Source organism: Theropithecus gelada, chromosome 6 (assembly GCF_003255815.1).
Source record: "Theropithecus gelada isolate Dixy chromosome 6, Tgel_1.0, whole genome shotgun sequence".
NCBI lineage: Eukaryota > Metazoa > Chordata > Mammalia > Primates > Cercopithecidae > Theropithecus > Theropithecus gelada.
The window spans coordinates 174,369,225-174,383,407 of record NC_037673.1 but is presented as its reverse complement, the minus strand read 5'-3'; the positions used below and the strand labels follow the sequence as shown (position 1 = coordinate 174,383,407).

At 56.8% G+C, this 14,183-nt stretch overlaps 1 protein-coding gene across 1 annotated transcript in view; it reads left to right on the top strand.

Moving 5' to 3' along the window:
- Positions 1-14,183, top strand: part of COL23A1 (collagen type XXIII alpha 1 chain) — a 358,464-nt gene that overhangs the window by 312,986 nt on the left and 31,295 nt on the right. Inside the window, exon 6 of the mRNA XM_025388238.1 lies at positions 12,647-12,673. Coding sequence (XP_025244023.1) covers positions 12,647-12,673 — 27 coding nt within the window. The remainder of the gene's footprint in view (positions 1-12,646; positions 12,674-14,183) is intronic.

The window sequence follows — 14,183 nt, the reverse complement described above, 5'->3', positions numbered from 1 at the left end:
GAAAGAAATCACTTGTCCCCAGAGACAAACTACCAAAGAGCCAGAGATCCCCCCCTCGCGATGCTTCCTTTGGGAACAGAGAAGAAAAACTGTCACCCTTCATCTCCCAAAGCCCTTCCAGTATGCCAGGGAAGCAGGTGCAAGTATTAAGTGCTTGCTGGGTGCACACTCATGCATGCCGTCCCACCATGGGAGGCTAGTGGTTTCAGCCCTACCTGATGGATGAGAAATCTGAGCTCAGAGGGTGACAGGACTTAGCTGAGACATGGCCTGCTTGCATGCCAAAGGCTGGATTAGCACCCAGGCTATGTGACCCACTCCCTCACACCAATCAGCCGGCCTCTCAAGCTGTCTACGTGAGCAGGGCCGGGGCCAGGATGGTCTGCGTGTTGGCAGGAGAGTGCTTCTCAGACCACCCCGAGAAACGGATGCTTGGAGTGGATGTTTGGTTTCTCCTCCTCATACCTATCTGTATCCAGCCCAGCTGCTCCCTTCCCAACTACTGTATTCCACCCCTGGGATCAAATTGTTAGGATGCTTTCCTGCTTTCCAAAAAAAGAAAAACATAAACTAAGTCTAACTTAAACTTAAAAGTCTATTTATTCATTTCACCGCCTCTCCTAGTCCTCATTCGTACCTCTATTCGCACCTCCGTGTCATAGCCATTATTAGAAATTAGGGGGCGTGGCCGGGCGCGGTGGCTCATGCCTGTAATCCCAGCACTTTGGGAGGCCGAGGCGGGCGGATCACGAGGTCAGGAGATCGAGACCATCCTGGCTAACACGGTGAAACCCTGTCTCTATTAAAAATACAAAAAATTAGTCGGGCGCGGTGGCGGGCGCCTGTAGTCCCAGCTACTTGGGAGGTTGAGGCAGGAGAATGGTGTGAACCCGGGAGGCGGAGCTTGCAGTGAGCCGAGATCACGCCACTGCACTCCAGCCTGGGCGACAGAGCGAGACTGTCTCAAAAAAAAAGGAAGAATTTCTGAATCTTTCCCTGGTGATGAAACACCCAGCTCTGTCTCACTGTCCAGGGTGTCTCTGCAGAGGCGCAGCTGAGGGCAGGGCATGCTCAGCCTGGGCAATATGCCTTCCTCTGTCGCCCAGGCTGGAGTACAGTGGCATGATCTTGGCTCACTGTAACCTTCGCCTCCTGGGTTCAAGTGATTCTCGTGCCTCAGCCTCCCAAGTAGCTGGGATGACAGGCACGCGCCACCACTCCTGGCTAATTTTTTGTGTTTTTAATAGAGATGGGGTTTTGCCATGTTGCACAGGCTGGTCTCAAACTCCTGAGCTCAGGCAGTCTGACCACCTCGGCCTCCCAAAGTGCTAGGATTATAGGCATGAGCTGCCAATCCTGGCCGAAACCCCATATGTTTTTTTAAAATTTTTTTAATCTATCAATTAATTATTAAAAAGTAGAAAAGGCCTCCCTGCCTACAGGCAGAAACTGGAGGAAGGGGTGTGGTTAGGAGGCGGTTGCGCTAATTTGCTGGTGAAGCCTGAATGACTGAGAAACGAGGGCTGGCAGGTACTGCAGGTCAGCTCTGAGCAGATCTGGAACCACACACACTGCACCTCCTGGGCCCCGGAGTGCCGTGCCCAAGCCCCTCTGCAGTCGAGGGAGCGGTAGCTGCACTTCATCGCCGGCCTCAGTCCTGGGAGCAGCGACAGCCAAGGCCCCAGAGGACTGAGAGCTCTGGGCTGAAATGTGGTCTGTGAGACGGGGCCTCGGCCTGGGACCAATTTTGAAATGAAGAACTCAGATGGACAGTTTGGAATTAATCAAGTGAACAAAACGGCCCACAGAGCACCGCACGTTCACACGGTTCACACGCTCTCCTGCACTCTTGTAGTTCAAAAACAGCTTTGATTGTAAAAATGTTATCAGTTAAATGATTTATCTGAAATACCCCAGATTCATCTGTTTTTAGATTTCAACATCCTCCATCTCATTTTCGTCTGACCCCTGCAGTGCTGCCCCGCAACACCCAGATTCTAGTGGAGCTGGGACGGGATAAAAGCAGAGTCCGGAGTCCCCAATAATGGCACCCAGACTGGAACCTCAGGGAGATGCAACCAGGGCCACCATGCTGGCCGTTCTCCCCAGGGCCCTGAGCCAGCACAGGGCAGGTGTCTCCTGAGTCCAGCCCCTTGTCCTGGTCCAGCACTCTGTCCCCCGTGTCCCCATGAGTGTCCCATGTGAGGCAGCCTAGTCACAGGAGGCAGCCACCCCAGGTCAGCGGGGCCTGAGCTGCTGCTCCGCCCTCGGCTCCCAGATGCCTCCTGTATCTGCTGCAGTTTTTTGCATCCTCCTGGCAGCAACCCAGGTACCTCCTGTCCACACCTAGGTCTGGGAGGTGACTTAGCAGGGACAGTAGTGTAGGGGGCCCAGCAGAGGGGGTTGGTCCTATGCTTTGCTGGTTTGTCTGTGATATGTTTGCAGTGTGGTCACTGGCTGGAACCCACTCCCGCTTCCCCAGGCAACAGACCAGCCCCACAGCCTCCCCGCCCCATCGCATGGAAAAACATGTTCACAGACCTGCACAAGGTCACCGAGCCAAGCCCAGGTCTTCGAAGCAAATAGACTAAAGAGAAAGCAGTGATTTGGGTACGAAGCTGCCCTGCTTAGGACCAGGGCTGGCACCGTGTCCAGCCCATGCAGTGGAGACAGAATGGGCCCAGGGGTCTATAGTCCATGTGTCCTCAGGCGCCTCCCTAGCCCGCCAAGCCTCAGCCCCGTCAGCTGTTGCAGGAGCCAAGGAGTTGACCCCAGGAGAGCTTCAGAGTTGGGCACACAGACTGGGTTCAGGGACCATTCCCGCTGCCCTGTGACCAACTCCAGCCGGGGGGGGCCTGTGAGGCTGAAGGCACCCCTTTTGGGCCTGAGTCCTCAATGGCAGTGTCCTGGCTGATCTCCCAGGCTGTGGCCCGAGGGCAGGAGTCCAGCGCAGGAGTCCACCCGGGCTGGAGGCAGCCTTCGGCAGGTCAAGAGCGCCCTCTAGTGTTCCAGCCGGGCACCAGAGCCCGCAGGATGGAGGGTCATTCAGTCGTTCCCTTTGCCGTTGATCCATTCAGCAGGCATTTACCGTGTTCTCATTCTGTACGAGGCACTTCGGCATTTGGGATACAGTAGCAGGAAACACATCCAGGGGTCCCTCCCCACTTGGAGCCTGTGGTTGAGTGGGAGAGAGAACAAAAAACTCCCACAAATTCCAGCTTCACTATGCCTCGTGGCCAGGGCTAGGAAGCAGAGCTTCTATAACCCAGACCTGGCCTGATGGGGGTCAGGGGCACTGCCTTGAGGAAGGGAGGTGTGAATCGAAGTCAGAAGGTGAAGAGGATGCTGATAAGTGGGGAGTTTCGGGGGGAACATCCAGAGAGAGGGTGCACCCAAGATGGGCCGGGCTGGTAAGGGTGTAGGGGGAGGTGAGAAGCCCATGGCCCTGGAGCACCCAGCCTTGAGGAATTGGCCATCTCTTGTCCACTCTGGGGTTCCACTCCGAGTGGCTGGAAAAGGGGCCTACAGCCCTACCCAGCCAAGCCAAGATGAGCCTGAGGCCTCATTTTCCCAGCCACGTGGAGGTCCTGGGCACAGTTGAGCCAGGCGCTGCAAGGTGGAGGGTCTAGCCTGAGGAGGACCGGGCTTAAACAAAATCTTTGCAAACCCATTGGTCTGCCCGGGGAGCAGTGAGTTCCACATCACGGGGGGTGTGCAAGCCAAGGCCGCTCATCCACCGGTCAGGAAGAGCGTCTGTGGTGGGCACTGGAGCCTTGTGGCTGGTCACTGTGGGAGGAGAGGTGGCAGAAGACAGAGCAATGAGTCCATAAGTGAGAAACTGGAGGGGACGGGAGCTGAGGAAGGCTCTTCAGAGGAGGTGACACGTGAATCTGGAAGGAGCTGCTTGGAAGGAAGAGGTTGTCCTTCAATGCCGGGCCGGGGGTAGAGCTTTGCCCTGAGGGCAGTGGGTGAGGGTGTGCCAGGTGCTACAGCAGCCAGAGGAGGGGCAGTCAGCAGGAAGGGCACAGGGCTGGTATCCTGGCCTCTCCGAGCTCCAGATCTTCATCTGTGAAATGGGGATGAGGAGGCTCCTGCCTGGCCGGCCTGTGCTCAGGGCCAGTGACATCTAGATAGGGAGGGAAGGGCTCACATCGCTTCAGCTCCACGCCGTCCCCTGGCTTCATTTGCCCCAGGGCTGGCCCAGCGCGTCGCAGCTACTCTCATCAACCCAGCCTCTCTCTGCTGCCCACCGTGAGCCCAGGTCCAGGGAGCCATTCCATCCACAGCACACTCCGTTTCCAGAGGAGGACACAGGCTCCAGGGAAATTCAGCAGCTCACTCCAAGGTCTACGGGGCAGGACATCGTCATCAGGATGTGCCCTGCTCCTTCACTGTGCAGGAAGGATGGGTATGTGGGGCAGGAGGCAGGGAGGCTGGCGGAGGCTGGCCCAGCGGGCTGGGAGGACTGGAGAGATGGACCTGAGCTAGAATTGCAGGCTCATGGGCTCATAGACACTTGCAGCGGCCGGCAAGTGAGAAAATAGGTGAGGCTGGTTGGGTGCAGGAGAGCAGAGAAAAAGGCAGGGCCTGGATCGGGGGCACCTGCCCCATCGGGGTGCGGTTCCGCCCACGCAGTCCCCACCGGGGTGCGGTTCCGCCCGCGCAGCCCCCATCGGGGTGCAGTTCCGCCCGCGCAGTCACCACTACCACATCTTCCAACATTTCCAGAGAAGCTGGAAATCCAAATGCTATAAAAACCTTTGCCTTTTTAAGGGTTTCAAGCAGTTCTTTACCAGTGGGTGACAGTTGTATGTGGAAACCAAGGAAGGCCCACCCCACAGCCTAGGGGGCGGCTCTCAGGGAGGCTGGGAAACCACCCATGAGAGAAGCCCCGGCAGGCAAGGGTGGGGCAGGAGGGCAGAGCTCGGCCTGGGCGTGGTCCAGGGCCACAGGCGAGGCAGAGTGACTGCAGCCTCGGTGTGTGCTGTGAGCTGTCCTGGTCATGCTGGCTCCCTCTAGACCGCCTCACGGAGTTCGGCCACGCAGTAGCGGTCACCCTTCTGTGACGGTCATGCTTCCAGTCAGCTGCTGCTCTTACTCCAGATTTCCACCCCATCCATAGCTGGCACCAAAATGGGTTGATGGTGTGTCCCCCAGACTTCCTTCCACCAGAACAGCCCGCTGTACCTGAGCTGGTGGCCCGGGCAGCTGAGTCAGACACATCCCTGCCCGCTGGTCCCATCCTCCATCCTCCCTCACCCTATGGGAGCCAAGCTTTTTCCTCGCTGCCACCCTGATGAGGAACAGTATTTTCTGATACCTGACGGGGTAATCATGTCTCTCCCCACCAGTCGCGGGCAAATGTGTCATTTCAGCAGGTATTTTGGGATCGGTTCAAAGGCACAGTGCTGTAAACACTGCCTCTGCTAGCCATGATGTGTGACGTGGACATACGTGTAATTACTTCCAGCACACTCGGGCATCACCGAGCAGGCCCTCTCCCCAAAATAGAAGCCAGCTGGTTTCACAGTCTCAGCATCGTAGAGGTGAGAGGGCCCTGGGAGACCTTCTAGGCCAAGGGTTACAGATCAGATGCCCTGCAGAGCTGGCGAGTCACCTCGCCATGGGCAGCCGGTTAGGTGTGAGACCACAGGGAAGGGTGGAGCCTGTGGGCCAGGGTCTACGAGATCTCCCAGCTTTTCAAGAAAAGCCCAAACTCTGGATGTTTATGTAAAAGGTTGCAAGTTTTAAATGTTGTGACTAATTCATTTGGTTTGGGGTTCTTTGTTTTTTTGTTTGAAACAAAGTCTCGCTCTGTCACCCAGGCTGGAGTGTAGTGGTGCCATCATAGCTCACTGCAGCCTCAACCTCCAGGGTTTAAGCAATCCTCCTGCCTCAGCCTCCTGAGTAGCTGGAACTACAGGCATGTGCCACCACACCCAACTTCTTTTTCTTTTTTCTTTTCTTTTTTGTTTTTTAGAGATGGGGTCTCACTATGTTGCCCAGGCTGGTCTTAAACTCCTGAACCCAAGTGATTCTCCTACCTTGACCTTCCAAAGTGCGGGGATTACAGGCCTGAGCCATTATGCCCAGTCTGGGTTCTTTTAACTGCACGGATCAAATAAAACCTGGTTCCAGCAAAGACATTGCCCAGTTCCAGCCCCTCACGTCACAGATGAGCAGCACAGAGGGAGGCAGCCCCAGCAGGGCCAAGGAGCACATGAGGGGCAAGTCTCTGACCTTGGTGCAAGCTCTTGGGACCCCACCCAGCTGAAGCTCCTACAGTTTGCTGACTTGAGGTGCAGAGGTCACTACAGAGCCCACTCTACAAAATGCCCTAGGTCCCAGGAAGAAGCGCTCCAGGAGGATCATTGTGCCGCCCTCGGGGCACCAGCAACGGCTGAACCTAACTGTGAGGGTCTTGCCTTGCTTTCCCTAGCACAAAGAATTTGAGTTTGGGAAATTGCTAAGCCCCGGACAGTCTTGCTGCAGCTCATATGTGTACAAAGAGCCTAGGCTGAGAAATCAGGACCATATGGTGCTGACCCGCCCTGAGGGGGGCTGCCCACCCACCCCTCATCCACCAGCCGGCTCTAATGAGAGCTGGGAGGAGGCTCAGGGAACCTTCACATAGGAATGTGCACTTCCCAAGCTGGGACCTCAGGCCCCACCAGCCTTGTAATTTGATGAATTGTCAACATCTGAGGCATAATTACTAGGCCCTGGCCTGATAATCCTGGTAAGCCCTTCTTCCAGGGGCCTCGTCCTGGTGCATTTTGAGGGCTCCATTCCCTGACAGGAGCCGTCAGCATTAATTACAGCCAGAAAGCAAGACAGGCACCCAGCTCTGGCCGATTTGATCGTTTACTCCTGTCTGCATCTAAACGCGGCCAGTTTATTCATTTGGTTCAGTTCAGCAGATGCTGGAGCCGATCTTGGGGAGGGCTGGGCCGGAGTCAGGAGGACAGGGCCAGCCCTGGACCTTTCCCTGACATAGAGCAAGAGGGTCAGTGCAGGCTTTTCCAAGACACTCCAGGGATGGAGCCACCATCCCCACATCCCAAATGTACTTCACCAGGAAACCTCCCCTCTTCAGCCACACGGTTGTAGGACCACCAGGTTCAAATGCCCGCTGCGTTAGTACCAGGCCAATTATACTGAGACAGCAGGGTTTGCTGCAGAGACAGGGTTTAATGGTTGCAGGGCACCCAGCAAGGAGATGGAGGAGACCCCAGGGCAGGGGGCTGAAATCAGCAGGATGTGGAGACTGCACTCCTCGGTGAATCAGCTCCCGTGGGATCCTTCAGACTGGCTGACTTTGTAGTTTCACTGGTGTGCAGGCTCTGAAAGAATATCTCAAAGGGAAAGGGTCGTTTTTCACATTCAAATTGCCATCTACAGAGCGGTTCAGGGGAACCATGACCCTGTAAGAGAACCTGCGATTCTGAGGCAGCCGGAAACCAGTTCCGAGGAAGGGGTCGGGACGTGCTGATCTCATGATGATGCTGAGTGGCCCGCCAAGCGTGGTTTATTTTTGTTCCTCCCCCTCCCTTCTTCCCTAATTAATTGTATAAAGTTTATAGGGATGGTTTCAACACTTGTTAATATGCCTCAAAAGATGGCTCTGTGAACCCGGCTTAGGAAATACTCAACAGGCCGAGGGAGGGAGAGAGCAAAGCCTCAAATTCACAGATGGCAGAGCCGGCGGCACCGTCCAGGGTCCTGCTGCCGGCCTCTTGGAAAGCCACACACGTGTCGCTCCCAGCACTGCCCCCCAGGGCTAGGGCAAACCCTAATCCAGTGTCTGCTTGCCTGTGAGGCCTCGCGTCTTGCATTGGTCTGGGAAACAGAGGCCACTGACCTGGGACCCAACTTGAACTTGTTGTTTGAGAGGAGAATGGCATGACCTGCATTTCACAAATGAGGAAACCGAGGCTCGGGTTCACTCCAGTCCCTGAGCAAGGCAAGGGACCGAGGCAGCACCAGGGCCGGGGGAGGGCTGCCCACCCAGGGTCCCAGGCCAGCTGGCCGCCTGGCCTCCTGCTCACGTGCAGCCCAGAGCTTTGTTTGTTTCTCACACATCCGGAAACATCCCGGAACCCAGCTGATTTCCACGGGGAAAGAGTGATTTAAAGCAGAACCAAGGCTTGTGAACAGCTGTGGGGTTTCTCGGAGGGCAGAAGGCATTGAAAACCTCTGGTGGATTCAAGGGCTTTGATCAGGCAGGGGAGCGAGCTGGACGGTCATGAGCATCTCCAGGCACAGGGTGGTGACATCCATAGATGAGGAACCTGAGGCTCGGAAGAGGGATTTGAACCGGGCCCTGCAAGGCTGAGCCCTGGCCTTTGCTCCGTGAGCTGCTGGTAAACAAACCTCCCCAAGCTACTTTCTTTCCCACGCCTTCTGTAAGAGATGCTGGGAGAGGAACAGGGCAGCTGATGACTGGTGCCCTATTGTCTGGGGCAGGGGAGGGCTGCCTGGATAGGAGAGACCCCCACCACCACCACCACCCAAGGCACGCCCCTGCCCAGTCTGGGGCTCTGCCCTTCCAGACTACCCAGCTGCTCAGAAATGCCCTCATTCTGCTCAGAAGGACTTGCCTTGGGCTTGGATACTTGGACACTTGCCCTGCCATGCCTTTGTCCAGCCTGACCACGCCCCCCACCCCCACGCGTTCCGTGGCTCCATTCAGACCAGCCCAGGCCCTTCCCTGAGGCGCTTGTCCTCCACTCTAGAGCACCCAGAGCTGGGCTCGGCCCCCGCTGCACCAGTAGAAACACCTGGTTTGTGGATGGTCTGCACAGCCTCACGCCTCAGTTGCTTTGCTGTGGCTCAGCCAGGCACTGAGTCCATTAAGGCTGAGTCCACTGAGCCCATTTCGGGGGTGGAAGGAGCACTGTCCTTTTAAAGACCGGCAAAGTAAAATGACGGCTCCGACAGCCCTTCGGGAAAGAAACCTGTTCCACAGAGTGTAACCCAGTGTTTCTCAAACTTACTCAGCCATGGAATCCCTGTCTCCAGGCAAGCCTGCAGGGCAGTGTGCTGTGGGGCAGCAGTTTGGGAAAGGCACTCTGTAGGGTAACTGCGGACAGGGTCCATCCCCTGGAGGTTCACAGCCCAGGGTCCCCTGGCCCAGAGGGCAGGCCCCACTTCCCCAGGACGGGAGGGGAGGTGAGAATCACATCCCCAAGCCAGGCAGGTGCATCTGACTCCAAAGCCAGGCTGCTCCCTCCCTGCCCACCTCAGAGTCCCTTCTTCAGTGACCGCACCCACCCAGCAGCTTCTCCGAGGTCAGCCACTGCCCCTCACAGAGAGCTCGGGGGCCTGGGGGTGGCTTTGTTGCCCAGGTGTCATCCTGGCTGTGGGTCGGCTCTGTCCCGGGGGCTGGCCCAGCCCGGTCTGCTCTGTCAGTTCTCGCACAGGGAGCTTTGGTGCCGCTGCAGGCACTGGCTCAGCTTCTGGGAATTGGAATTGGCTTCCCTTCAGTCCGCGGTGGGGGCTCCCAAGAGCACTGCGAACACCCATCGCTCTGCCTCTATTGGGAAGCTAGAAACTGAATTCACCCATAAAAACTCCCAGGGCTCTGATCACACATACAGGCAGGGCCTTTGATGTGAAAATTGGTTTTCTGTCACAGACGGGGCTTCTCACACATCAGAAAGAAGCCTTGGGGACCAAGGCTGCACCATCAGTGACCCCCAGGAACAGTCCTAGGTTGGCAGAGGGCAGCGTCCAGCTCAGGAGGCAGGAGGCCTGCAGCCATAATAAGGTCCAGTCGGTGGACACTTCCAGAAACAGCTGGCAGCACTGAGATGCTCCCTCTGGGGTTGAGGCCAAGGGGACAGCCTGGGCTCCCTTCCATGGGCACTTCTAGAAAGGCAGAGCTCTGTGGTTGTGCATGCTTCACATCCGGGGGACCGTGGGAGCAGGGAGGATTTCACAGAGGTACGCAAGGCCTAGAGCAGGAGAGAGTGGCTGGGAGGCCAGACAGGACTGCGGCAGGGGCCTGCAGTGCAGACAGGATGGAGACCCAGGGCCCAGACCCTTTCTAGCTGCATGGCCCTAGGCAAGGTCTTCCCCTCACTGGGCCTCAGTTTCCTTCTCTGTAAGAGGGGGATGAGGACACCTACCTTACCGGGTTGCTGTGTGATTGAGACTGAGTGGGGGCCATGCAGAGCTCCTTGAAGAGACCCAGGAAGGACTGGCTCCCACGCGTGTGGGGTCGGGCCCAGGGGAAAAGTCCAGGGTGGGGATGCGTAGTGGGACGTGACCCTGAGGACACCCGGCAGGGCCTGGGTCAGGGGATAGGGGGACAAGGGGCAGGGCCCAATTTAGTGTACTACCAAGGGCAGAAGGCCTGGGGGTGTGGACCCCGGGATCAGGACAGCTGGAAACTGGCAAGAGGACACTGTCCAGCTAGGGCAGCTCCTGGGAGGCTCATGGCAAGGAGTAGAACTACGCCTGTGATGGGGGCTGAGGCCCTGACCTGGGGCCCCCAGGGCCTGAGCCCCCAAGACTTTGGAATGCCCCTACTCCCTCTCCCCTGGGACTCCAGCTGTCCCCAGGCCATCACTCTGATGGCCAAACCCTCGGTGACCATGAGACTGGTGGCCACAAGCACTTAGACACCAATTTTTAAGAACTGCCTGGTTTCCTACTGCCAGCAAGGCCCTGGCCGCGAGCCCCACATGGAGTGGCCACTCACACCATCTGGGAATGGGCAGATGGGCCATCTCCACACGAGGCTGTCTGGAGGTTGAGCCAGGGAAGCCAGCAGCTTACCTCCTACCTGGCAGGCACGGGGCCAGCTCCCAGCTGTGTCCAGAACCAGAGACCAGGAAAGTCTTCCCAGAGCAGGAGGCTGTCCCGGGGGATGAGCTGCCTGCTGCCAGGTGCAGACGCGGGGAGGGCACTCCAGGCAAAGGGAACAGAGAGCCGAGGGATAAAGACGGAAAGGAAGCCAGAGAGCTCGGGGACGGACAGGGGCACAGAGTGACCAGATGGCTGAAGAAGCTGGCCTTAGCCACAGAGGACCCTGATGCTGGGCCCGGGAGTCCGTCCTCAGCAGTGGAAGTCCAGAGAGGCAGGGACAAACTGAGCAGGGGCCACAGGTCAGGGGCCGACGAGAGCCCCTCTGCTCCTCCACCGCCTACAGGGTCCCCCATCCCGCTTTGGCCAGGCTGCTCTCTTTTGCCTACGGTGCCCTCCCTCACCCTCACACACACACTTGTTAGGTCCAAATACCCCAACGTTACTGTCCCCATAATGCGTCTTCCCGGCTAGGGGTTGGCAGAGCCTCCACCTCTCCGCCTTCCCTTTCTACTACGCAGTGCATGCATTTGCGGCATTATCATTCTTGCCGTACTTCCTTGGTTTGACTTTGCACGTTTTCCCGGGCACCTGCTGCCTGCCAGGCCCCATCCAATAACAGAGGCACAGGGATTAGACCCTTTTCCTGACTGTACAGAGGAAGAATTGTGTAGACCCCACATTAACAATAGGTCATGTCACATGTGACAGAATATATGTGGTGGGAACAGGGACAGATGGCCTGACTCTGGGAAGGAGAAAACCCTAGAAGCCTTCCTGGAAGAGGAGGTAACTGAGCTGAAGATGGACAAAGAAGGGAAGGATGGCAGTGTGTGCAAAGGTTCAGAAGTGTGGAGCTGTGTGCGTCGTTGCTGCAGCCAACAGTGAAGTGTATGTGGGGGTGAGGGGACTGTGGTGAGGAGGAAGAGGGGGCTGACAGAGACCAGGCATCCCTGGTCCCAGAGTCCTGCCAGCTGGATTCCTCCCCACTCCCACACAAAAGGGAGCTAGGCGAGGCTTTGTTAAGTGGGTGGTAGGTGGACAGGGGCAGGGGTGTCCGGCACAGGCTGCTGTGCAGCTGGTCCTCTGCAGACTCTGCAGGGGGCCTGGAGGTCGCTGAGTGCCCCCACTGTCTGGACCCACCCTGGTGTGATTTGGCTTTTCTCTGGCTTTATTTTGTCTGCAAAGGCTGCAGCAATGTGGGAAGTTCAAAGAGCCTTCAAGACTGCCAGTCACAAATGACAGGAACTCAATTCAAGCTGACTTAATGAAGGCAAAACAAAAGTATTGATTAGCTCTCAAACTGGTGTGTACAGGGGCAGTTTCAGCTTCAGGCCCTCGACCCTGTCTTTCTGTCTGTCTCTCAGCTCTGCTTTCCTCCCTGTTGGCTTATTCTCAAGCCGTGTGGTGGTCCCTGGGAGCTCCAGGCTTAGCCCCATCAGAAGAAAAGAGCCCTTTTCCCCTAAAGCCCCACCATTAAGTCCCAGGCAGGATGCTCATGGCTCGCCTTGGATCCCAGGCTCGTCGCTGACCCCGTCACCCTGGCGGAGGGAATGTGGTCACGTGCCCACCCCAGCAGCCCACCCAGACCCCATGGGTTGAGATGGGGGGTGGTCTTTAGAGAAGAACTGGGCTCTCTTGTCAGAGGAGGGATTCCGGGCAGCAGACCACATACATATGCCTTCCCCTCCCTCAGCCCCAGGCCGCATGGACTGAACCCAGACCTGGGGCTCCCATAGGCTTTGTTTTCTTGTCGCTGAATAATGCACCTGGGTCATAAGACGTGGAGGAAGTGCCATCCCCATGTGTAACCTGTGTTCTCTCTCTCGTTTTCCAGGGACCCCTGGGTTTGGATGGCAAGCCCGTAAGTGATGACAGGGCAATTCCAGGGTGTCCTGGGCTGGGGCTGCCACTGTGGGGCTGGGAGTGACCACCAGGCACTGGAGGGAAGCAGCCACTGGAACTTGGTTCAGCAGAGAGAGAAGCCTTTGGGTGTCAGACTTGAGTTCAAATCTAGCTCCACTACCTGCTGACGGTGACCAGGGGAGGCCTCCTCACCTCCCAAGCCTGAGGCTTCTTGTCTGTCAAGGGGGCACACGTACCCCCCTCTTCTAGGGATGCTGCAGACCTATGGAGAACTGTGAGCAGCACAGTCCCTGGGGTCTAGTCAGCCCTCAAAGCATGCGAGCCCCTCCCAGCCGACACAGGCACAGTGTCCTCGCTACATTCTCAAGACTACCCTGGTGGGCATCAAGCTGAGTTTTCAACATCTGGGCCAGGAGCCTGTGGTCACAGGCAGTCCTCAGCAGAAACATGCAGGGAGACATGAGCACAATTAAATAAGTAATTTGAGGTGGATGGATGGATGGGCAAGTGGGTAGATATATAGATAGATGCATGGATGGATGGATGATGACTGGATAGATGGATGGATGGATTAGTGGGTGGTTGGATGGATAGTGAATGAATGGGTGGATGGGTGGGTGGATGGATGGATGGATGGATTGGTGGGTGGTTGGATGGATAGTGGATGAATGGGTGGATGGGTAGGTGGGTGGGTGGGTGGATGGATGGATGGATGGATGAATGGATTGGTGAGTGGATGGGTGGATGGATGGATGGATGGATGGATGGATGGATGGATGGATGGATTGGTGGGTGGTTGGATGGATAGTGGATGAATGGGTGGATGGGTAGGTGGGTGGGTGGGTGGGTGGATGGATGGATGGATGGGTGGATGGATTGGTGGGGGAATGGGTGGATGGATGGATGAATGGATTGGTGAGTGGATGGGTGGATGGATGGATGGATGGATGGGTGGATGGGTGGGTGGATGGATGGATGGATGGATGGGTGGATGGATTGATTGGTGGGGGAATGGGTGGATGGATGGATGAATGGATTGGTGAGTGGATGGGTGGATGGATGGATGGGTGGATGGGTGGATGGATGGGTGGGTGGATGGATGGATGGATGGGTGGGTGGATGGATGGATGACTCATACAGGGATGGACAGATGGAGCCCATACTCCAAGGAGCTGCTACCATTAAAGAAGAGAATGCTTTTTTTTTTTTTTTTTGAAGAAATAAGAAAGAAAAAAAGAAGAAGAAAATGCCTCTGGAGAGAGAATCTCTCTACTGCCTGCTTCTCAGATTCCAGAAAGATGGCTTGGGGGCAGTGGCCTCCCACTGACAACGACAGGGTGGGAGCTGAGCAGTGGGGGACCGTGTGCGCTCTCTGGGAGGAGTGGCCAGTGCATGCGCACCTTTCTCTGCTATGAGGATGCCAGTGGGCCCTTGCTGGTCACCCCCAAATCCCCCATATCCCTCATGCTGAGGACCGAGGTGTGGAGCTTCCTTGGGCCAGCCAGGGC